At 39.3% G+C, this 26,496-nt stretch overlaps 1 protein-coding gene across 1 annotated transcript in view; it reads left to right on the forward strand.

Moving 5' to 3' along the window:
- CPNE4 (copine 4) overlaps positions 1-26,496 on the forward strand; it is a 194,790-nt gene that overhangs the window by 83,268 nt on the left and 85,026 nt on the right. The window contains exons 3-6 of the mRNA XM_074150995.1: positions 5,119-5,190; positions 9,025-9,099; positions 14,763-14,846; positions 15,766-15,855. Coding sequence (XP_074007096.1) covers positions 5,119-5,190; positions 9,025-9,099; positions 14,763-14,846; positions 15,766-15,855 — 321 coding nt within the window. The remainder of the gene's footprint in view (positions 1-5,118; positions 5,191-9,024; positions 9,100-14,762; positions 14,847-15,765; positions 15,856-26,496) is intronic.

The following is a 26,496-nucleotide window of genomic DNA, read 5'->3' on the forward strand; positions in this document are numbered from 1 at the left end:
GAAATTTATGCCTTACCTGGCTGTCTAAATAACTAATTTTGAAGTTCATGTAATAAAGCCCAATGGGCAAAAGATGCCAGTCTGAATAAAGAATTTGAGACATTGAAGGAGTGATTTTAGATGTTCCTAATCTTCTAGTTTTATAACCACAAAGCTAAGTTGCATACACTGTCACATGTCACTAAGCAGAGTATTGAACCAGTCCTTGGTTCTGTCAACATCAAAGACCAGTGGTTCCACATGTCACAAGACTCAACAAAAGCCAAGTGTCACATGAATAGAAAAGGAGCTGTGGCCATTATCCATGGATGTTTCAAGAAGCCTTTAACAAATGAATATTAGTGTTATATCCAGAGCTAGATATTATACAAGTCAATTTAATTGAAACAAGTAAATAAACAAAAAGCACACGGCTTTCTGATCCCAGAGAAAATGTGGAATGTGACCACCAGGCCTCTGGCTCAGGGTGGCACCTTGCAAAACTGAGTCAATGCTGTTGAAAGAACTTGTACCAGCCCCAGCTGTCAATGTAAACAGGACTTCTCAGTATGATATACGGGATTTATCTGTTCCGGCCAATGCTAAATCACTAGGTTAAAAAGTCATATTGACATTTTCTCATTAGTTTGATTGGGAATTATGTATGATATTTTTGAAAGTTATCCCTGTATTTCATCAAGGAAGGACGACATAGAATGTTTTAAAACATATTTCTCTTAAACAAGCCAGGTAAAAAAGGTCGTTATATTTCACAGTTCAACTTACACAGTGCTGATTAGCCATGACTCAGAGGAGAAAGCAAACCTTCATCAGAGTCCTTGTCTCTTAGTAACTGCTGAGCAATGCACTGTACACAGCTGGTGTCAGTGCCTCAGTGCTTTTATCCAAAGTGTTGCATCTGTTCATACTTTTAAAATAAAAAAAAAGCAAAGTACCTTTTATATATTTTAAATTGGAAATAGGATCAAACAGCAACATGGGAATCCAGATTTAATTACAGCAATATAGAGCATCTGTTCAGATCTCTCCTTAACCTGTTCGGGCTTGTATGTAATAAGGCAAATTAAGATCATCTTCAAGGGAATTTCCCACCCCTGTCTTACCACAGAGTTGATGTCCTTTAGCAACTGCCAACCAGAAATCCAGTCAAGATGATGTTCTGGTGAGATGACTGCATATTTGATAAATAGGAATCACTTCATTTGCATATTCTCCTTCTCTGAAACAGAGCAGTGGGTTTTACATTCTGTTCCTATTCCCACCTCTTGCAAACATATTTGGTATGATACGTATTATTGGACATGTGGCTGTCTCAGACCAGAACTAGGTAGTAGGTTATATGTGGCTGTAGCCACTGGTAAATTTAACTTCGCTTCTTAAGCCTCACCTCTTAGATCTCGGAGATTTCTGCATCCATTTTTTCCTGGGTAAGTCATGCTTCTAATAAGAAGTTCATGAAAGGAACACGTTCTGGAAAGGTAATGAGGTTTACTAGGGCTGAACTGGATTCTACTATCTGTGTTTTAGAAAGAAGAGAGACATTTACTTTCTGCGCTTCATCACATCAGTTTTGGACAAAACACCTTTCCCATGAAGTTGAAGTTTTAAATTGCAAGTTTTCGAAGTAGGAGTCAAACCAAAGATTTCTGACAAATGGGAGATCTGTTGTTAATTACCTTCTTGTGAGCCATTTTGCCAGTTCATCTGTCTCTGTAACTCTGAACTTAGACAAATGCTTTCTAGGCCCTTGAGTTATCGTTGTTTAGGACTTGCTATCTGGCAGTCAGGTCAGCAAATGCTTTTTATGATAATGTTCAGAAGAAGATTTACACTGATACATAAACAGTAAATTTTATATACAATGGATGGCAGCTTCTTTAGAAGTGGTTCTTGTAACCAATGAAAGCTGATTTGTACAGTGAATGAACAAAAAGGGCAATTTCCTGCTAAGGAAAATACATTCTTTAACAGTTATTGCAATGATAGTCTGTGGATCCTACCTGCCTAATTACAGTTTGAGGCAATGATGTTGGTACTTTGTCGCCAGATGGAAGGTTCTTTTTACTGGCCACTTAATTAACAACTGGTAAACGGTTGCACCCAAATACACTTATTTACATATGCAGAGTATTTACTGTGTCACAATGATGCTAATGGCTTAGAGAGCAAGTCTTATTAATACGATCTACTAATGGGAAAGTCAGAATAAATTATCCGCTCTGGAACTGTGAGCTGTCTATCTGCCACCTGCATGGGAGCTCCCAAGCTTCAGGTTTCTCTCTGCCTGATGCCTCTTGAAAGCTGGGACGCTTTCCAAAGCAGCAAAGGGAGCTGTAGGAATTTGGGTAGTTCAGAGGGAGAAGTCCTGCACTTTCTAAGGGAGGCTAGCTGAAGGACAGGTTCCCATCCAAGTTCTATCTCACATATATATATATATGTAACATATCTGAAAAGGTTGCTGATACTCAATACCCACAGCTTTTAGTGGAAGAGCTTATTTTATTTTACAAAGTTGTCTGTGCATCTCCCGGAAGGGGGAGAGGTCATAGAGGTAAATGGGCCCTGTTCCCCAGCTGCCAGAATTCATTGTCTGGTTGGTACAGAACCCATGGTTTAATTATATACTAAGAATAATCTGTCGTATTTCTGTATTACCTCCCATTGGAGAATCTCAAACCAGGTTTTTTAAATTGCACCTCACAGTTCACAGGAGTGTAACGATTTGTTCTTGAACCTGTTTAGCTGGCAAGAAAACAGACGTATGGGTGACTTAAGGGGTCACAGCAAACAATCTTTCCATGATCCTAGGGAGGAAAAAGGACATCTGAACCCTGGCAGTACTGGTCATCTTAACTGTATCTCTGTCTGTTATTGTCACTGACCAATACTAGTGGCGAAATCCAAAAGTTAATTTGGAAAAGTGAGTGAGATGATGGCAGCAGGCTCGTTTATGGAAGGCAGTCCAAAAAGGGTGAGTGTTAAATTATTCATTTAAGTAATAGCCAGCTGCAAAAATGCAGGGTAAGAAACAGCTGGCAATCCGAAATGGTCGTAAAATGAACATTAGTTAACAGTGTCATGGTGGTCTTAAAATAAGTCAAATGCAATTTTGGAGTGAATCAGCAGCATAGCTTGCAAGACATGAGAGGGTCTTTTTGCGTAGGAAGGACCAGAAGTATTATATCCAATTTTTGAGCGTTATTCCAAGATTAGCATATGAGCCAGTCCATGAGGGCTCAGCAGAAAGCAATGAGAATGGTTTGAGGGCTAGAAAATTTAGTCAAAAAGAAAACATAGGACAAACTTGGCTTCTGTAATCTAAAAACAACTGTGGAGAGTTGATATTGATCTTCACATATAAAGATTGCCTGAAAAAGGAAGGGAAAAAGATTGTTTTACTTATTCCTGGTGCAAAGAATTGGATTAGCTGTTAGGAAAATATATTTATGGTAAGGATAATGAATACCATAATAAATTGCCAGAGGAGGGTGTTTTGCTTTACCTCTGGATATCTTTAAGAACTGATTAGACACACATCTGTCAGGTATAGCTGACACAGGTGTAACTGGTCCTGCATTAGGAGCAAGAAGCTGGAAAAAGTGATTCCGGATGTCCTGTCCAGCCCTGTGCCAGGCCTCTGATCCAGCCGTGTGATAGCTCTCCTGTCTCACATTTAAACCCCATTTTAAACTTGCTTTTGTCCTGCTGCCTCTGTCATGAGACTAGCTGAGGATAATCTGAGGTCCTGCTTTTGCTTTTCTGATCAATTCAGCAAGTTGGTGGACAGGACAGACATGTTTCCCCATGGTGATGTTAGGCTAAAATTTACATACTGTTCACTCCTGTCTCACAGCACCTTTTTTGCCTGGCTGTGACTTTGCATTACTCCCACTCCTCCGGCTCTGGCCGTTACCTACTGATGTGGTTTGTTGCTGAAATGTATATGATACCCAGGACTCTAATAAAGGGTCTGGAGCCATTCATTTCCCTTGATGATTGCCTCTCTTTTACAAACAATACTTCTGCATATTTTGCTGAAAATATCTATTTGTGGATCATTTTATTTGAAGTGCTATAGATTAGCCATCTGGATGAAGTTGTCCAAGTAATGCTGGATGTAGGAAAGGACTGTTTCTGGTATAAAAGCCACATTCCAGAGGTTAGGGTTTTTCCTGGGGCAGAAGTGATCTTTTGCTCAGTATCTGCACAGCATGATCCTGCTACAGCATTGTCACATTAAAAATAATGTTAATTGTGATTCCTAAGATGTGCTTGGAGTTTCTAAGCCTCTAAATCTCTCTACATTTTCCAATTTAAAAATAAATAAATTAATTAATACAGCATTAACTTTACAGAGAAGAGGGACACAATATACTGGGACATCACTGTAGCTTACTAATTATGCATTATTCTAAAGCTTTTTCATTTTCTACTATTTTTACAGGTTTAGTTTTAAACATTTCAAGATCATTAGGGGAATTTAATGATTATTGATATGGGAAATAACATATTTTGTCAGTGTCACTCTGATAGCATTTATTTGAAGTACATTTATAAATTAGTCAATGGACAAGTTCATTTGCAATGCTGAGTTCTAGGGATAAACAAAGGAGACAATTTTGGAACTAAACCTATGAGGCAGATTGCTTGCTTCCGTCCTGAGTTTAGAGTTGCTGATATTTTGAAATAAAATAAATGCCTTCTCTTTGAAATGGACTTCAGTTTCCTATAAAAATGAATGGGGTTTGGAAGCAACTCTGATAGATTTGCTGTGTACAGCTCCCCTCTTACTGTCTTTAAAGTCCATTTAAATCTTACTTCTGTCCTGCTGTTTCCATCATGGCAATAGTTGAGGAAAATCAACTAGTCTGTTTAACTCAGTGAGTTGTATTCTTCCCATTCTGCTTCGCTCCGTCTGCTTGCTTTGTCCTTCCATTGCATCCTGTCTGCAGACGTTTCTTCTCAGTTGTGGTCTTACTGTGATAACTCTGATCATGGATTAAGACACTACCTTGATACAAAAAAAAAAAAAAAAGGCAACATAAAAATGAAATCACAATAAGCCATGTATTTTCTACAGATTCTATTTTTTTTCCTGGTGTTTTTGTTTTTGTGCAGATTGTTTCTCAGAGGAAACTCTCAAAGTCCTTACTCAAACACGGGAACACAGCAGGAAAGTCATCTATAACAGTAAGTCAGTCTAAAATACACTCTTATTTTCCTGTTATTTAGAAATATCTACTGTGACTAATTCTCCCTTGAAGCATCCTGCCGGTGAACAACCCTTCATTGAGAAATATATTTAAATTGTTAATTTAACAGATTACTTTTGCTGTATTTGACAAATGCCTGTTGTAAGGAAATCGCAACAAATAATGTATGATTTGTACAAAAGCCACAATATTTACTACTACTACTTTTAAGGTACTTTGATGACAGCAAGGAAGTTGGGCTGCTTGATTACTTTTAGCTGAAGGTCTAGAACCTTCAGGAATTCATGTTGACCTGCTTTGACACACAGAGTCTGACGTTTTTTGGCCCCTGGGCTTTTTCCAGTTTCTAAAACAAACAAACAAACAAAAACCAAAAAAGGCAACTCAGAAAACACACACATGCATCCAGCAACACCAGATGCAGAAGTTTGATGAGATTAGGTATTTTAGTTGTGTTGTAATGCAGTTACGGACTGGGTAGTTATAGCCCCATGTGTATTTTGACATCTGCAAATCAATGTATAACCTCTCTTTCATCTTTCTCTTTGCTGGCTTGTTTGGGAGATCAAGCTTGTCTGCACTGAACCTAGCATGTGTGTGACATTTGCAGCTCTGCATTAAGACAAAGACTATAATAAAATATTCTGCTTTGGGGATCTCTGCTCTGTAGCCTCATGGGGTTGAGAAGGATTTTTTCCCTTGATGTGCAATTAGCCAGATGGGTTTCTTTTGGCTTGATTGTTTGGATTTTTTTCTGCCTTCAGCCACAGAAGAGACAGCAGACTATGATAAATAATGTTTTCTGAGAGCCCATGGAATTTTCTTTCTTAGGTGTCTTCCTTGGTGCTTGGCTGGGAAGGGATTTGCTTAAATGCAAATGATTTTTGGTCTGGGGTTGGAAAGGAATTCACCACTCATCTGGCTGAATAGAACAAGGAGAGAGTTTTTCTCCCTAAATAACTTGGTATGTTTTGCCTGCTGGGATTTTCTGGGCATACTTCATCTTGTCCATCACCATGGTGTTCTGGACCCCCCTCCTGTTCTATGAGAGACACAAAGGAGTTTAGTCTTGTGAAAGCACAAATATTCTGGTTCAGCTAAAATCGTTACATTTGTTAATAGAGTGTTCTGTCAAAAATTAATGCTCTGTAATATACAGAAGATGAGAGAAAATGAGTTAATAGTCCCTGCTAGCCTAACACTGGGTGAGAACCATGAAATATGGACCTTAGTTACTTGCTTTGGCTTCCAGCCAGCAGTGCTAAGGAGCAAGTTGACTTTACTTGAATGGGAGAAAACTGAACTCAGGCAAAAATGAACGTGAAAAAATTATCTCAACAGAATAAGTCAAAATGGATAATTTGTCACTATTTCTGGACCTGGGTTACATACCAGGTGTCTTACAAGTATGCAAGTTACAAATACTAGTTTCCTAACATGTTCAGTGTAGTGAATTATGAGGTTTTTGTAGGATTGTGAAAATTCCTGTCTCGGCATGTTTTTCTGGAATTTTATTAGCCCTTTGACTGTGTAATGTCTCATCAATACAATTTTATTATATGACTGTGGGATAAAAACAGAACCTTGTTCAGCTTCTCCACTTAGAAGTCTGTCATAGGAGAGGGTTCATTATTTTCAGTTAGAAATATTTGTGAAACTTGGTGTGCAAATCCCAGAGCTCTGGTGGTCATATACAGCTTATGATCTTTTAAACCACCACACTACATGGAAGAGAAATGTGTCAGACTCTGTAAGCCAAATTTCCAGCAAGCTCATGTGAAACATCACACACATGTCTGTGTGATGGTACTTTAATGCACAGTTAAGCATCTGTGCCCCTACGTGACTGCGTGTGAATATTTTGCATGAGGAAGTACAACAGTTTACTGCTATGAGATGTCACAGCAAGAACAGCCTCAACTCAGGCAATTTAACTTCATTTAATTCATTGCCAATTAATGTAAACTGATTCGGGTACTGAGAAACAAATATGACAAACTCTTAGGGAGAACGCCTTTCCTTCCCCTTCACTAGGCTCAGCTTCAGTTCAGACTCTTCTCCTGCACCCCTCATAGCCTCCACTCCCCTTGCCTTCACTGCATGTTCCACTTGGTCCCTTTGGTGACGTCACGGGTGGCACAGGTCAGGATCAGAAAAGTCATTCTTTTTTGCTGCACTTCGTTTCTTACTCATTTTCTCAGCTCTGTTATGGGCTTACACGTGGGCCACAGTCCTTTTTGGGGGAGTCCCTCCTCCAGCATAGGCTTACCTCGTGGAGCAGGCCTTCAGAGGTACCTCCTCTGCCAAGAGCACATCTCCAGCTGTGTCCCCAACAACATCCCCTTTTCCATGCCTCCTGGATCTTTTTTAGGGTGGCCTCTGAGGCCTCCTACTGCTCCTCCCTTTGTGACTCCTGCCTCTAGGAGCTTCCACCCTTCCTTAAATATGGTCACACATTCGTGCCATATGCGCCTCTGATGAGTTGATATTTTGGGGTGCAGTTGGAGGCTGCTATCCATTGCTGAGCCACCTGGAGCCAGCTGTGATGAGCACAGGGCAGTTCACAGCCTCGCCACACAGGTCACCCCTGCATCCCCTGCTACCAAACCCCTGCCAGTTATGCCCAATGCACAGTGAAGTTAGATTCTATCAAAGAAAGAAAAAAGGTCTTAAAAAAATCCCAGTGATAGTAACCTTTATTGATGCTGTAGACAGCCAGGCTAATTCCTGGGAGCTGCCTATGTGGGCAGTAAAAGCACCCCGCGCTGCAGTGCTCTGACTGCAGCTTTCAGCAGCCTTCATCCAGTTTGAAGAATCGTTGGGGTGTCCCAGCAGCTCCCCGAGGACCTGGAGTCTGTGCAGTGAAGATGGTTTGAGGCTGGCTGGAGAGCTGACGTGGCTGCCACGTGTGTGGCCCTGGGCATGAAACACCCAGGAAATACATTCTTTTGGGTGCTTTAATCTCTGGGGAGAATATTTACAATATGGAAAGATTTTATAACTGTCAAATAAAATATAATGTGCTTTGTTTCAAATAACATCTTTCAGTGAAATATCTCACTGAAAGGTTTGGTTAATACTCTCTGTCCACGGAAGCATTTTAATGGACTAGACGGGAAGGATATTTTGGTGGTTGGTTGGGGTTTTTCTTAACATTTCACAGCACAGTGACTAGCACTGTTACCAGCATAGCTTAGGCTGTCTGAAAGAATCACACTGTGTTATTTTAGGGTTACTTTCTTCTGACTCAGTCTATAGTAAATGGTTTTGCCAAGGTAGCTATTGCAGAAAAACTATACCAGGAGAACTCTCCTACTGTAAATGTGCCTTTCATGGCAACTAATGACAGGTGACTTCACTCCTTTTTCCACTTAGTTTGCCAAATGATGCTACGGCAGCATGAAAATAATTAAGCTTTAGACTCAAATAATACAACTCTTGTACAGCTTTTTCTGTCCCCTTGGACACTTTGGGACTGTGGAATTCTCCGTTATCCTATCTGAGGAAAAGTATTTGGTCAGAGGAAAGGGATCCCTGATGGATGTTGATGTATGGCCATTGGCAGGTGATTGACAAGGCATAGTTGCAAGATACAAAGTGATTCAGGTTTGTAGGCTTAACAAGGTGCCACCCATCAGCTGAGCAAGGGATTCACTCAATGCTCTTAGCCCTTCCTGATCGCAAAGAGAAACATATTAACTTGTACCACACTTCAGCTTCCTAATGGGGTCTACGGTCTTCACACTGGAAAATGGCATCTTTGTCCCCTTTCATTACACCATGCAAAACTCAAATGTAGCTTTCCATTTAGGTGATTGCTGAGGAACTGTCTGGCAATGACGACTATGTTGAACTTTCATTCAGTGCACGGAAATTGGATGACAAGGTAAGCTGCTTGATATTAACCTTACCGAAAGATATAAGAATGCCTGCAAATATAATTTGATGAGATTTTCCCCGACAGATATTTTTTGCCTTATATTATTAAACACATCAGAGATTTCAGATGAATGTTCAGATTGAGGCTCTCCTCAAGTTGCAAAGTAATTAAAAAAAAAACACTCAAGGGAATCTAATTAAAACCAAGACAATTTAATTACGCTACAACCAAGACAATTTAATTATTTAAAATGCCACAGATCAGGAGTGCTTAGAGAAGTGAGCTTTCCATAAGTAGTCAAAGACGTTATAGTTGAAGTAAGCATCTTAAAATAAAGGTAGAAAACTTCATAACAGCTGAGTCATGATATACTTTGTGTTCAACAAAATATAGCTTGAATGTGAGAAGACGACTCTTGCACATTTGTTAAGAAGTTTTCCCCTCTTTAATAAGAAAACTCCGCTGACTCAAATGCTACTCTTCATTATAAGGACTACCTCTTTCTGAAAATACCCGTTGTTTAGCAATACACTTATAATAAGCACCTCAAGCAATACACAGCCCAAGAAATTCAGATGACCACTTCTAAAGGCACATTGCCTGTTATTTCAGTGTAATAGAGGACACATAATTATTTGCGATAATCTAGGGAATATCTTTGTCATTAATAGACGTCATAAGACTTATGATCGTTTCTAGTCCCTTGTTATATATGAAGCTGCTTCTAATTAGAAACATATGTTAATACTATACCAAAGTTTACGACTCTGATGCTTCAAAAATGTGCTTGTAAACATTTGACATATGAGTAGCTTAAAATCAAATCAGTGAGAGCACTTTTGGAAACATACATCAGATTTTCAAAATCCGGCCATAACTGATGAATAATATTTTCATTCGAAACTGCCAGAGAAACTCAGGCAAGCAGAAAGTACGCCGAAAGTACACAGAAAGATTAATAGTACTGGAATTTATTTAGAACATACAAGTAAATAACATTACTGTGCTCAGGGTCACTAACAATCATAAATGACCAGGATCTGAATTTGCTTCTCACCTGAAAGATTAATTACCTCTTCCTTCAAAGTTGCTGGAGTCTTAGTATTTCTGAGTCACATAATTTATTTAGGTGTCAAAATGCAGACTTAACAACCTCTCTTTAGACAGCCATCTTTAGATGTGATTTCAAAAGTTGTACACAAGTTTCTTCCTGTTCCACATGCTTTCACATCTAGAAAAAGGGAAAGGATATATACAACAGTGTAAGACTTCACTTCGTAATTCCTTTTCCACAAATGTAAAATATAATCTGGTGTAAATATCACGACTTGCTTGTGGCTATTGTTGGTATAAATTAAAAGGATATTGCCAGACTGTGCTTCTGAGCTAGGTCAGTGTTGTCTGGGCAATAGCTTTAGCGAGTTGTTGAAACACTTTATGGGGATAAAGTTAAGGAGGATCATTCTGAAATATTGCAAGAACATTGTCATTCTTGCCATTTTAACGTGTCCAAACAAGGTGGGTTCCATCTAATAAAAAAATCCTGGATGGTGCGGTGTGGAACTCAGGCAATGACTCATCGTGTGTTATCTGAATCAAAACTCCTGTCTTCAGCTGATGAAAATCACTGGAAGTCTGTTAGAGTTGAAAGAAGTTTTTCAATTTCCTGCAACTAGAGACATAGCTCTAAACCTGGCTGAAGCTCAGCTTTCCTCTTTTATAAGAAATGGCTATGGCTTTTGGTATGGCTTATAATGAACTTTGATGTCAGTAGATGCAAGACACTATTTGTAATTATTATTATTGAGGTTTGAAATTACTTAAATGGCATAGTTTGGCCATTGGTGAAAAAGCATGAGTGCCCCAATGTCACATAAAGGTCAAAAAAACCCATCAAAGAATTGAGAAGAGCCTGTCTTGTGAAATCCTATGCATGGTTTTGCATACCTTTCCTTACTCAGAAGAGTGAAGACCTGAGTAGAGAGGTAAGATCAGAGAAGCAGACTGAGGGCTGGAACTGGCCTTTGTGTCTCCCTAAAGACAGAGGAAGCCTGCGGGACTGGTTGGTCATGTTCTGCTACACAGGGTCACTTTTGTAACCCCAGGGGTTCATGCACTGGTAGCTGTTGGGGTGGCAGAAGACCAGTTGAATCCTAATGTCTCACAGCTTGGGGATAAACGAAGGGGTGGGGAGGCATTCTGGATGTGCTTTAAGGATTAAAAAAAGATAAATTCTTTCCATCCATTACCACCAGCAGTATCTCGAATGGACAAGAATTTTCTTCCTCCATCCTTTAAATGAAAACTCCTTGAAAGAGGGTCCAGATTGTGGTCCTTAAAAGTATGAGTTTGTTCCGCTAAAGGAAAAAGGTGCAAACAACACATTTTTGGCAGATTAAACAAAATTTGTTGGTTTAATTTAACAGGCAGTATATGTTTCTTGTTGTGTGTTTTGTTTTTTTTTTTACTCCCCTAACATGAAACTGGAAGAGTTTTAGAGAGGCCGTAAAACAAGTAAAGCCTACTCAATTTTTCCTGCAGAGGTGGCTAAAACATTCAGGAAAAAAATATAGGAAAGTCACAGGTATGAGAGTTTCCTTTAGTTAACTGACTTTGCAGAGATAAAGGTTATGTTTTTTATTGCAGTGCTTGTTGGGAAGGTATAACTGCATTTTCATGTTTTATTGAAGCCTGGTCAGCTCAGATGGCACATTTTTGTTCCAAGAGATCCACTGAGAACACTTCACAGTGGGACAATAACTTTTGGAAAGGTTCTATTGCATTAATAGCTGTGTCACAATTACCATAACAAGCAGCTACGTTTTTATGATAGCTATAATAAATTGCGAGCACTGAAGCAGGCAAACTGCTTTTCCCCATTCTGAGAAGCAGTTATCATGGCTTGAAAAGATTATCCAGCAAATGTCTGCAACATACAAGCTAGTATTGCTTTTTTGTGTATTTCCCTAGTACTAAATGACTACCAAAAAATCCTTAAATGCCATGGGTTGCTACAGAAAAATTTTCGAAACTGATTAGTGTCTTTTGGCTGCTTCAGCCCTTTTCTGATGGACCTTTGACTTACCCCCAAACCTGAATTTTGAAAAGTCTCATGCTCTGAAAATATACTAAAAGACATGTCAAATTAGGTGCTCAGAAATGGAGGTAGTTAATTTTTTAGAGCTTAAGCCATGTACTTGTGTTAATACTGTGTAACTGCTGCATATACTGAAAGAACAATGTGCATTATACCACTAGCAAATGCATTACATTATTCATTTAAATATTATTAAAATATCAAAACCTTAAACCTTTATTGCTGCTATTCGTCTTTCAGAGGATATTCTTGTGAGATAATGCAAAGCTTAGATTCAGCATAACAACTAAAAAGCTTTGAAAACATTAATAACTATGAAATAAAGTGTTTCCTGAGATATCATTTTTGAGCTGTTACAAAGCATATTCAATATTGAAGGATTATTTGTTTGTACCTTCATTCTGAAAGGAATTAGGCTTTGTTTTTGCATTGAAGGGGGAGTGATATAAGCTATCAACTAGCATTAAAATCCTTCCCTTTATGTGGTACTGCGCTGGTAGTTAAAACCAAATATTAAAAATTACTTTCCTAGTGCTGACTTGCTGTTTCAGCTTTCATGATACTCAACTGGGAACGATACTGTATTTTGAGTCTTACACAAAACCCTGGTTTCCTTTCTGAATTTTTCTGCACTTCAGGGTGCATTCCTTGGATGTATCATTTTGAAGTGTTTTCTTTCAGATAACTTTTCTTATCAAACTTGAATTTAACATTAAGCTTTTACTCAGCTTCAATCAGTATACTTATGTGTGAGAAGAGGCAGTTCAATCTTTTTTAACCCCATTCACTCTGAATTTTGGCGTCACCATGATTAAGCCGGTGCCCTCACTCTCTACTTGTTCTGTTTGGTATGCACTAGTAATCCGGCAGAATTTGATCACCAAAGCTCCCTATAAACTAGCAGTTTCAAGTGCTGAATGGAGTCCAGATACTAAATCTACATCAGGGCCTTGAGACAAATTCTGGAGCTACAGAATTTGTTGAGTTTTGTGCTGTTCTACATGCTCTTACATTAAATGTCCAGTAACCATGTAATTGGAACAAATAGGCAAACATACAGCTTTGTTGTTTAGAGCTCCATGTGGTAAGATTTAACAAATACATACACACATGCTTTGCATCAGTTTCTAAACATACCGTTACCTTTTCTCTAGTAGGAAAACAAACAGATCACAGAGCAGTACTCTGAACACAACAGCATTGATAGGACTCATCTTTAGGGCATGGAAAAGACTTCAGGTTGCTTGAGCCTTGCCCAAGGCTTTGTGTTCCCTAGGGACCCACCTCCTCCTCCAGGCATTTAAATTCAGGTGTCTCTTTACATAGCCCTGATTTCACTGTGGTTTTTGCAGTTGTGGAATTGTAACAATGTCTTGAAGACAAATTTGACCAAAATGATGTGCCCAGACTTTGGCTAGTATCTTATCCAAAGCTATCTCCATCCCAATGGCTCTCCAGCTAGTCAAAAATAAGTATGGTGGGCATTGCATATTACAATCATTTTTACACTAATGCTTTTCTAGAAACAGTGGGAGAGCGAACAGAATTCCTCACTTCCTTAAATTGATGTGAAAGTCTGTGGTTTTGGATATGGCCTATAGAGAACAATAAGATTCATATGAATAAAGTTAATCATGTGACTCTTCAAGAAGAAAATTTAGAAAGGAGTTGATACTACAGAAAATGGCCTCCGTTTGAGTCCTGCTCTTGCAGCATTGCACAGTTAGAAATTTGAATTAGTCAACTTCCTCCCCTCCAGCTGTGGAGGGCTAAAACCCAGAAACTCTTCTGCCCCCTAGTCAGCATGTCCAGAAGAAATTAGATGTTGAAGCGAAAGAGGTTGTGGCCAGACTGCGGCAACGCTATAGAAAGCAACTTAATTTAGGTTTGTGTAAGAATGCTCAGGGTTGTTAGCTGGATGCCAGACTGGGGGAAGGCGTTCTGTGGTGCAGCGAGTATGTAAACCTCAATGCCTGTCACAGATTTGCTTCTACTTAGAGATATCTAGTAATTTTCTGCATTTCCCTGCTCTTTTTGTCATCTTAACATGGGCTTAAAGAGGATTTGCTTCTTTAACCTTCTCCAGTATGTCTTGCAATACTTCTGTTAGTTGGTAGCAGTCCTGGCAAATTACCTTCTGTTTTGAGGAGGTGTGTGAATAGTGTGAAATTCAGCTGCCCTGTAGAATATGCTTCGAAGGGCCTTGCATGATAAAAATTATGTCAAAAGACCAAAGAGGTGTGGAGACAGAAAGAAACAAGCTAGGTGGATGAAGGAGCTAAAACTCAGGAATCTGGACTGGGTATAAGAAGGGAGAAGGCTGTCAAATGAGATTTTACAAAGTTTTGCCTGCCATGATTGAATAGTCAAACTGAGAGCAACAACAGTGCCATGGAAGTCCTTGTGGAACAAAGGCAAAAATGAAATATTGCTGAGAGACACTGAGAGGTCTCAGTAAAACTACGTTGGCTCTCCTGTTTCATTAGCAGTCAGAGAAGCACCAGTGCACTGTGCCTGAAAAGCTGAAAGAAAAAGAAGTCTCAAGAGTAACCTGTCCTATATTTTATTTTAGGATTTTTTCAGCAAATCTGATCCTTTTCTGGAGATTTTCCGGATGAATGATGATGCAACCCAACAACTTGTTCACAGGACTGAGGTAAGGAATAAGGTTGGATTTACTTTCCAAGGACACAGGTGGGCTGTCAGGAGGAATAGTATATGCTTCCCATGTCACAAAGGGTATTGCAAGCACCCACATTTAAAAACACTTCTGTCTCTTGTGTAATTATTGACTAATGGGTATCAGTTCTTGACTTATGCACATGAGAGTAAGGGAAGATGGTACTGAAGCCAAGGATCAAAGTTTAAACTGGCAGATATTCTGTTTGAAGGTCAGGAGTCATACACATGTTTAGCCCAAACCATGCTACATATAGTATCATATTTTCCCATCAATGCTATGTTCCATCTTCTCTACCTCCTCCCAGATTGCTGGTGCTAAAGAGATTTGTAATCTGGGTGCTTTACGTTAGTTTCCTGTGTGCCAGTGTCATTACTGCTTCCATGGTAATGACTGGTGCTGTCTTAAAAAGCAGGATTTAGGTGTACAGGGTGGAGCTGTGGCAGGTATTTCGGGTTATGAGCCTGTCAGTTATGGATCCCATAAAGTCTTCCTGCCACGGCAGACTGTGTGTCTGTAAATTGATGCTGCCCGTCCCCATTGGCCAGTCCTGCATCTCTTCCATGGCTTCCAGTTCAGGGATGTATTCCACAACCTTTCCCTTGTGAGTTGTGCCCCCACTGAGGCCTGGCAGAGCTAGGGCAATCTCTGTAGCATGTTCTGTGTACAGGTCCGTTTCCCACCTGTGCTTCTTTTTGGGGCTTTCCAGAGGAGGAGTGTTGCAAACTGCAGGATGCTCAAGGGCATATATCCCATGCATGTTGTTCTGCAAACGTCCAGCAGACCTCTGCTTTCTTCTCTTTCTGGTGAACATACTGTACTGAAAATTGTGGCTCTTGTTACCGTTCTGTTTGGAGATGTATTAAGGGTTCCCTTCCTTTCTTTTCACTCACAGGTTGTGATGAATAACTTAAATCCAGCCTGGAAGACCTTCAAAGTGTCTGTAAATTCTCTGTGTAGTGGAGACCAGGACCGCAGGCTAAAGGTCAGAAGTCATTCCTACTTTTTGAATCGTTTTACTCACAGAAAACAAAATTTTGTCTCCCTTTTTCAATTGAAGATTGCTACTCTGCATTGCCCTCTTCTTTGATGGAAAAGATGACCACACAGCTGCTTTGTGATTACCACAATCAGATTAAGGATGCAGAGAAGTAGTAATCCACTGTAATCGGTAGATTATGCTCAATATTTCTTACAGTAACCTCAAAAAATGATGGGGTGGTTTTTACCAATCAGTTGGATAATTTGAACCCAGCATCATTTAGCTGGTGGAAGTACACCCAAGGGAAGTGGCAGCCCTACCACCATTGTAACTATTATTTCCTCACTTTTATGCCTGGAGACCATCTGTAAAAGAAACACTGGATTATGAGCTCTGTTACTGTATTTGAAGAATGGGGCGGCCACAAAAAGACATGCGATAGTAATGACAGTGTTACTAGTCAGCAGAAAGACTGATGATTGGGAACTTGGAGCTTTCTGTAGAAAAATTCAGCTTCTTGTGGCTAATTTGGGTTAAATCAAGGCTGAATCCATTTGTTCCTATCTTCTAATCAGGTGTAACATTAATACTAAATTTAAAAGTGTCAAAACAAAGAGCACTGTTCTCAGTGTCTATTCAGCCTCTTGGACCTGATGAAATGATATTGGACCCAAAAGTATGTCTTTTTTCCTTACCATATCAAATTGTCTAAAAAAATTTTTCCTTCTCTCTGCAAGCCTTCCCTTTTTTTTATCATCATAGCTGCACAGCCCTGCAGAATTGGTGATGTAATTTTTCACTCATTACATACTGGAGGAGGTGCTGTGCAGATAGAAAAAACCCAAAAACCTGGTGTCTACATGCTACAATGCATGCCACAGATGGGTGGAAAAGGTAAAAAGGAGTCTTACGAATGCTTGAATTCATGCTGGTCGTGCTGATTGTGATTTATAACTTCACAAAATCAGCACTGTTTTTATGGAACAACAGTGATACTGATACAGTGTTTGTGTGTGTACGTTTGTATGGTATTGAGGATGCATGAGGAAGACCCTGGTATGAATGGTTATCTTTATATATTGTTTGTGTCCCTTGTGGCACTGTTGGGCAAACAAGGTGAGTCCCAGGGAAAAGGAAGTACCAAAAGAGTGAGGAAGTCTGAGAAAACAATGAGATGTATCAAGGAAAAGTGAGGGATGAAGTAGGTGGAAGACAGGATACTTAGGAGGCCAGACCAGGGTGTTTGTGACAGGTTCATTTGAGATGTTGGAAGGAAGGGAAGCTCAGCACCTTGAGTAGTACAGGGAAGCAGTTGTGAAAGATCTTTCCACCTACCACTTAATTGGTAAATGATCAAACCAGTCGTGTTTGACATGTGCAATGGGTTTGAAACAGAGCTGGAGCAGATGAAACAGAGAATGAGGTGTAGGGAAAGAACAGCCTCCGTTTTAAACTGCAAGCAAAATTAACAGTATTGGCTAAAGAGGATTTCTAATGCAAATGAAGAAATGTTTTTATTGTAATGTGTAGGAGGACAGTAATGTGAAGAATCAGGATAATGACTTTGTTATCTTGGGAGGTTGCAATTTTATAAATTTCCTGGGTGGATTAAATATCTATAAGTTAGTTGCCTGAAACACAGAAGTCAAGCAAATTACTCTGTGTTGTATAAGCCATATGGATCTCCAGGAGAGGAAAAAGGGGAAAAAAAAGAGCAACTACCTTCCAGAGGTAGTAACAGGACTGACTCAAAGGACCATCAGATAAGGAGGACTGCCATGGCTCGGGCCTCCATTGGTGCCTCTGATGCATGGGCTGCTATTTCGTGACAAAAAGGAAGTGCTGGAAAAAGCACAGTCGGTTCTTATTTGGACAATGAGTTCACATCACAGCTCAGGCAGGGCTGGGAGCTGAGCTTTTGCTTTTAAATGGAGTGAGCTATGAAAGGCTTGGAAAGAGAGGGTGAGCAGTTCTTTGATGTACTAGTGAAGGGCAAGCCGCTGGTGGGACATAGGTGATGTGGTTAAAGCAGGGGGGAGGACTCTAGCTGCTGCAGTGTTCTGCTGAGGTGAAAGGGAGCAGAACTGAAGGGGGCAATGCACGAGAGTGTGGCATACTCAAAACGTGAGATGCCGAGAGACTGAAGAAGAGATGTAATGTGACAGATTATCTGTGTTATGAAGCCTCTCTGAGGGTGCACCTCACACAACCAGATGCAGAAGGCTGCACCCTGCCTCTTCCTGGGCACTGGGTCCCAGATCATCTAGCCCAGCTTATATCTCACAGTCACTTGGAGCAGTTATTTGTGCCTGCCTTTATAGGATGTGCTTCTTGAGGTAGCTTAAATTGAAATGGGTAACATCCCATAGTAATGCCACCATATAGGTTCGAGACAAAAGATGGATCGTATTTCTGCTGCTCAAATGAAAAGCAAATTTAGCACAGTACTGCCTTCACCATATTGTGTATATGTGGCCTTTAAATCACCCAGATGAGAAAACCTAGGAAAAAATGCAAGGAAAATGTGATGCCTAGAATGTCAGAGCAAGTGGCAAGTCCTTAAGGATAGAGGTATGTGGTTGCGGAGGGAGAAACATGCTTTAATGTCTTTAAGGTGAGAAGGTATGAGAAAGTCTGAGACTTCAGCTTGGGCAGAAGAAGATGGGTCTAGGAATAAAGGGTGTCTTTGAGCTATGAGCAGAGAGACAGTAGTTGAATTTATTTGCTGCTGCCAAAAGGTAGGCTGAGAATAGATAGAGGGAGAAGAGAAGAGGAACAAGAATAGTCCTTTAGGACTGCCTGTAGAGAAGATAAGGGGAAAGTCAGTGAAGGAATGGGTGAAGAAGAGAACCAAGGCATGGATCTTATGAACCTATTGTCAATTTTCAAAATACTCTTGGTTCTGTGGGATTTTTTTTTCTTTTTTTTGGAGAATACATGTTTTTATTTGTGTATGCAAGTGTTTGCAGGCCCTGATTTAGATATCTGTGTATTTGCCTGAAGCTAGAGTTCAGACACTTGCAGAAAAGCTGAAAGTAGTAAGATTTGCACCAGATCATTCATGAGTGCAGAAATATTTTAAAATTAATTGTGGCTGTAAAATAAGAAAAAAAGCTTGAAATTTCTTTAAAACTCAGGCCCTTTATACCTTTTTGTGGGTGTAAGATAAGGCTGCTATGGAAGAGCAGCCCCCAAAATCACTGGTGTTTGACAGATAGCATATAGTACTTGTCAGATGACTATTCTGTTTGCTTTCTAAGCTGACTATAAATTAGGAATTTGACGGCAGCAAAGACAGAAGAATGGAAATTATAAGAATTGGATAGGTGAAGTGTCTGTGATGGGTTTAGCACTGTATGAATGTTTATACTTTGATTTACACTGACTAAGCATTCCAGTCTTCGCCCTACAGTATTTTAGAAGATTTTACTTTAGATGCTTTGTTTCACTCCATAAAGTATATAGCAATACTTTACTGCTAAGTGTTGGAAGAATTCCCTGTGCCATATTTAATGTGGGGAGATTTAGTGTGTCCCAGATGCCTTGCTAAGCATCAGCTTTTCACCAGGATTGCCTGATCACTGTAAACACTAATTGCTTAAGGCTGGGTACCTGCCGTTGCTTTTTTACATACTCTAGAAGGTGTAATATAAGTTAAGGCTATAGGAGACACCAGAAATGCTTGGAGGGAAATGTCAGCTTTTGGAAATTCTGCAAATGGAGGGAGACTTCTTAACAGGAGCAGACACAATGGAACCATCACTACCTGTGGCTTGCCTCTGAAGGCTCTTTGGAGCTCTGAAGTTTTAGCCTTTCATGACATGGGTACTGAGCTTAGTGGTCTGCTTTGTATTATGAGGAATGGGGATTAACATGGCAAAAATATGCTAAAGCAACTCAGTTTAACTTACAGAAGTTTACTCTTTGTAAGTCTTGCACCCAAAGCAGCCTTTATACTGTCTGGGTATTTGAAACTTTATTGTTTAAAATGTCTGTTTAGAAAGATAAGATAAGCAAGGTCACTAAAATCAAAGCAACCATTAATTAGGGTCTCCCTCAGAAGTCTTTTGCTAGCATCCTTTACAAAGTCTGTTAATTTGAATCCCTTATGGGCTTTTTTTAAAAAAAAAAATCTAATTTTGCTTTATTTAGCTGTGGTGAAGAGAGCAGTTATTTTTTTATTCCTCTCAGGATGCCTTGTAAAACTTTATTGTAATTATTGCTGCTCTAGGTTTTATTATGAAAAAGATATATTAGATTTATGAACCTACTGAGCTTTTCTTCCCAGACATTGAAACCATCTGAGAAGTCTGGTGACACTTTAGTGCTGGTCATAACTTCTTTTAATACTAATGGGACAGACGATTTGTGTATACATTGAAGTGAACAAAATACCTCTTTGATCCAAAAGTAGTGCATTGATTTTCTAATATGTAAAGAGATTCAGTTCATAACAGTAATTACTGACAAATCTGAGTGATAGATATAATCCTTCTGACAGCAGTTTTTATCCTTGTCTGCTATGCTGAAGGTCCTGTGAATTGTGGAACAATTTCTTGAATTCAGGTTTGGTTTCAGCATGTGAGGTATGTTCCCTTTATCAAAGGTTTATCTGAAATAAGGACTCACATTGTGAGTATCTTCTGATAGGGATCATCTACTGTCCATCCATTCTAATAGTTGTAGGGTTCCTCTTTTTCTAGAGGAGTCCTGGTAATGTACACTGAAAAATAATTTCTTTTTGTTTAGGTATCAGATATACTTGGGAAATAAACACCTAACAAGGTGCTGTAGAGGCACAGATCAAACAGTGCACATGGCATAGAGTAAGAATATCTTCTGCTGAGTTTGTACAGAGAGTCTCACTGAAAGAAATTCTGTTCATCAGGAAAAATAGGAAAAAAGGCAAAAAGCCCTGGAAGAAAAACATTGCTGCAGGCGAAGTAATAAAAGAAGCCGCAAGGAAAGGGGGAAGCATGTGTCATATCTATACAGAAAGTCCTTTTCATCTTCCACCTATGTAGGGGAAATTTTCAAAAGAAGAGTGTCCATTAGATATTTTTCTACTTTTCAAAAATCTGTATGTTGCAACTGTGTCATTGTTGTCAGTTTGTTTATTGTTTCATCCCTGCCTAGCCCAGATTACAGATGATGATCCTGATGATATTTATGCATGTACAGTTATGTGTGGGACCCACAGCTGTGGTACCAGGGCTGTGGCATACCTCAGGTCATAAGGCCTCTAGTGTGTATGAATGGCTTTTTTTGCAGCATGAAGCCCTGAGACTTCACTGTTGCTTACCTTTGGGTAACCATAAGCAAGTTGTGAACTCTTCCTGTGAACTTCTAATGAGGTTAAAACCTTGTTCTGCCGTTCTTCCCCTTTCTCTTTTATGTCCAGTTGACTTCCTTGGCTTGATCCATTCGTTCTGATGGAGTAGCTGTGTCTTAGCACACGAATTGTATGTTTGGTTTTCTGCTGAGGGGTCTATCTGCGTACACTTGTAGGCCCCAGTGTATTTACAGTGCTCTAATGCTAGTGAGGTGCATTCAGGAGTTTAAAGGTCAGGGGATTTTCAATTTGTTTCTGTACTAAGACCTTTATAAATAGAAATACATTGACCTTTCCAATATGAATCTTCATAGGCCATGGATTTTCTACATTTTTGTGGTAGATCACTGTTAACAAGGTCTTCTTGAGAGATCTGCACTTTGCTTAAATTAATAATCTATGCAGTGCCTCTTCTGCCTTGTTGCTGTTGTTATAGAATGTGATCCTTGCTTACAGTATTAATAGAAGGAGCTCCACAGCCTACGAGAAAGATTTTTTCATGTTATGCTGGATGGAAATAGGCAACCACTTTATTTTAATTTTATTCATTAAAAAATTAAAATAAACAATTATGATTAATTTAATAATCTCTTCCCCAGGGTATGTTATGGCATTTTGGGGGCTGGAAGGTTGGGTCTTCCTCAAATAGTTGTAACCGTGTTTCTTTCTTGCATGCAAAATGATGGCTCATTAGGGGAAAAAGGTTTCTTAAAGGTCTGCAAGTGTATTGGCTGCTCCATTCTAAGTTAAGGAAAAGCAAACAGCAGTGGTTATTTTGATATTCTCTGAGTTATTACTGCAGTGTTCTCTAGATCAATAAGCTTTTAGTGACCTTTAATACTTGACTACAGCTCTGCTTATACAGGTATATTATAAACTGTAATCCTTCAATAAGCCTTCGGCATCTCTAAAAGCCAGTGGTGAAAGTAACAGCAGAACCTGTGAAGAAGGCCAAATAAAGCTTAAGAGACAAATAATAAGTAATACATCCAGATAAATCCATTAGTGCTTTTATTTTTTCATGGTTTAGCTGCCATAGAGTGTTTGAAGCATTAATGGGGAAAGATAGAGTTTATGGTCAACAGCAATAATTTGTGCAGGATTTAAAAAAGCGTATGGCACAAAAGGCAATTCAAGCAGTGTCAAAGGATGATTAGAAAAGCATGAACAGATTTCACACTGTTCTGTGAGAGAAGCCTCATTTGTTGTTGCTGTTTTCTTTGGGCTTTTAATTCCAGTTAGAAAGAGACTGGCACCAAGAACCAATTACAACATAGGCTAGACTTGCTGTTTATTTACTTAATTGAGTGATTTCAGTCATTCCTGATTAACTACACAGTTCTATGTTTTCCCCTTCAATCTACCCACAAAATTAATGCCAGTGGAGTCATTAATTCCCTGCTTGCTTACCCTGATGTTGCTGAAGAGGTCTTTGCATGTGGAATCCTTCTTGTGGAAAGTCCTAAACAACAAGAAAGGGGGACTCAACCTTTACATGTCTTTAATATGAATCAAAAGATGCCTTCAAATAACTTTTTCAGTAAGTCATTTCTTTTTCATTAGGTCAGGGCATTTTCCTGGAATCTTAAGAATTCTTAAGATTCATTCTTGGAGGGTGCAGATCTTTCTTTATAATCTGAAGGGAGCCTACAGGAGAGCTGGAGAGGGACTCTTTGTGAGGAAGTGTAGTGACAGGACAAGGGATAATGGTTTTAAATTGGAAGAGGGGAGATTTAGATTAGATATTAGGAAGAAATTCTTTACTGTGAGGGTGGTGAGGCACTGGAACAGGTTGCCCAGGGAGGTTGTGGATGCCCCATCCCTGTGTGTGTTCAAGGCCAGGCTGGATGGGGCTTTGAGCAACCTGGTCTGGTGGGAGGTGTCCCTGCCCATGGCAGGGGGCTTGGAACTCTATGATCTTTAAGGTCCCTTCCAACTCTAACAATTCTGTGATTCTATGAATAGTATTTATTTATTAACCATTTTAAGGATGTTATTGCGTTGTGAATTTCCAGAGAAGTTCTTGTAAAACTGACTGTGAAGCTGATAATTTTAGGTAATAAAAACCTCCTTGGTGGTCAAAAGAAGCACCAAAAAATTAGGCTTAAATACTGAGATGTGGTGTATATTTAATAAGCTAATAGAAATATTTTTATAAGTGTGCACTGCTTAACCAGAGTAGGAGTTTTTAAATAGTCTTCTGAAAGGATGATGCATTATTTTGAGGATTATTATAAAATTAAAGTAAATGACACACTGTAAAAGACTCTGAGGTCTCTGAGACCTCCGTGCCATTGGTCCTACTTTTGCAGTAAGTGATTCATTAGAATACTACAGTTCTTAAAAGTTTCTTCTGCTTTCTCTCTCATATTCTACGTTGTTCTCTCTACGTGCCTGACGTTGCAGGAACACTACACTGATTATTAAAAACTCAAGTGGCCCACTTCACAAGGTCTACAGTGATTGTAGGGAATTTGCTGCAGCTACTCACCTTATTTTGTCAGTTTGGGTTAATCTATAATTTAGCAATTGGTTTATAATACGAGTGTCTCATGAATTCATTAATAGCAGCAGTGTGTTTGGAGCCCTGATTTATCTGAGCATGTCAAGGACTGATCCAATCAATCTTCATAAACTCTGTGCAGGTAGGGTGCAAGATTTAAGATCATCCTTAAAACAAAACTGATTAACTCCTGGTGTGTGTGATCTCAGATCATAGATTCCTTTTTTTCTCCCCCCTTTCCTCGGCTATATTCTTGATAAGCAATTGAAGATGCCAGTGATGGAAATACCGGATGGAAGTGAAGATTTAGGAGAGAGAAATAGACTCAAGAAATGAGCTTGATCTCATTTTTGTTAATGTCGAGGGAGCTCATTCTGATGACTTTAATAGGCACTAGTTTGTTCTCCATTATTGTAACCTCTGGATATATAGCAAATTAATTGTTAGATTAATTAATCTAGATTTGGGTTAATTGATGTTTGTGAAGTGCTTTGAAGATGAAAGAGCTATCTAAATGACAAGTGTTGTCACAACAATTAGGGGTGCAAGTGGATTGCGCATGGGAGATATCATCTGATATACAGTGGTTAAAAAGAAAAGAGCTGATATTCGCATCTCCAAGTGCTTGGGATGCTGATAAAGATGGTGGTAGAAGGCTGAAAAGCTGGTACGTATGAATAAAATGGGCAGGGTAGTGTGAGACGGGAGTCTTCTGTCCATTGAGTGACTCTGACAGACCAAATTTCAGAGTTCACCCTGTAAAAGGAGACTTTTACCAGAGCCCCCGGTTCCATGAGCCCTGGGGCAGAAATGAGGAAACTTGCCCCTAACAGTTGCAAGGAACATTCATTGTGTGAAACAAGGGCAAAGGGAGGACCACAAACAAGCAAAAATATTGTGTGCGAATTTGTTTGTCTGGATTAGGGGATCTGAGGAGTGTTTTCTCTGTTTCTCTTTTGTAAATAAGAGAGGATTGCCTCCAAATAATTTGTACATTGCATTTATTGTGTGCTTTCTTCCAATTGCTTTCTGCCCCCATGGTTCCATCCCAAGACAAATAAATACAGCCTTCCACAGCCTTGCTATGCAAGCCATCGGTATGAGGAATATTTTGAAGGGCTCTCTTGCCGCTCTTGAGCTGTCTTTGAAAGTGAGTTTTAATCCCCTGAAATGAAACAGAGGCTCCTATAAGTGCTGCTGACTATAATCCGAATCAGAGGTGTCTGGGACCATTTAAAATGAGACAAAGCAAAGCCCTGGTAGTGAGGATCAGTTCCCCACTGGAGGGTGGGGCACAGGGGATGCTTAAGAATTAAATGACCTCTACATTGTTCCCGATTTTCAGATCACTGTGTTGTTAATGCACCAAACACCCTACAGTCCCCAGCATTAGCTGCAGAGCTGCTTACTGTAGAAGTTTAGAAACCAGTGCTACCATTTTGAAAAAGAATAAAATGAAGCTTTCACTAAAACAGATCAGGATTAAGGCTTAGCTGTAGCCTTGTAAAGCAGCTGAATGCTCTAGTAAGAGAATTTTGAAGTGTTGCATATCTTAAAGAAAATCCATCAGTCTCATCCTTTTGTGTCTACAGGAGATTTTGCCGTGTGACTTACAGTATCTCGTGATATTAAAAATGAGAGAAAATGGAAGTGTAACCAGTTTTTCATATTCTTTTTTCATTTCTTTCAGTTGAGATTGGAAAGAATAGTGAAAGCAATTTCCAGACAATCTCATTTCAGACTCTCATAAAGTAGCAAAGCCTTGCATTGGCTGACATATAACCAACTTATAAAGACCCCTGGTTTCTTCTCAGATATCTTTTACTGTGTAAGTTAAAAATTACACACTCATGGAAATTCTTCTCTTGTTGTTAAAGTGTATAATAAATGTATTCTTTGCTATGAACAATATATTTTTGCTACTTAAATAGAAAGCTTACTTTAAAATTCTACTCATAAATAGTATCTTTATAGCTTATACACTAACATACTGCCGCACAAAAATGGTTACACTTTGCAGATAATAAAATATGTGTATTTTAAATTGTAATATTCTCAGGGAACATAGCAGAGTCAAATCTGATGGAATTTTTTTTTTTTTTTTTTTAAATAGGGTAAGTGTCTTCAGGTACCCAATTATAAATTAATATTTGTGATACTCTAGGCACTGTTAGGGCAGAAATAGCTATTGTGTCTAAACTTTAATGTTTTAGAAGGTGTCTCAGTATGTAGGGGTCACTTGAAAAGTGTAAACTGTATCTCACACTGGAAATATGTATTTAGCCCTTCTGTACACAGTGATCTCACCTACCACACATTCTGTTAAAATAATTTAGATCGGCATTTTCCATCTGCCCAAGACATGTTTCCTCTCAGCTAAATGATATACACATTTTGTAACGTGTACATCCATGTGTGTAATGTATATGCACCTTACATAATGAATAGGGCTGTGTTTTGTAATGAAAATGTTTTATCTACCTTACCATTATAGCCACACAAAAATGTTTATCGTGTATGTTGGATTTCCAAATTATTTTGAAAATGCTTGATAGCTATGCTCTACAGGACTCCCCAAAAAAAACATTTAGCTGATCACAGCCCTCCTTGTGTAATACCAGAAGAAACCAAGGCTTTTGGGATCAGAGGCTTCAGTGTGTTTGTGGATACTTGTTGTACTGTTTGTGTGTTACAGCTGCTAAAAGATGCCAGGGAAGTTTTACTATAGGGCTGGCTACCACGAGCTCTGAGCTTTGGGTGGGATTCGGTGTTAGGATAAAACTTTTTTGCAACACCTTCATCCCAGTCC

Source organism: Numenius arquata, chromosome 7, assembly GCF_964106895.1.
Source record: "Numenius arquata chromosome 7, bNumArq3.hap1.1, whole genome shotgun sequence".
NCBI lineage: Eukaryota > Metazoa > Chordata > Aves > Charadriiformes > Scolopacidae > Numenius > Numenius arquata.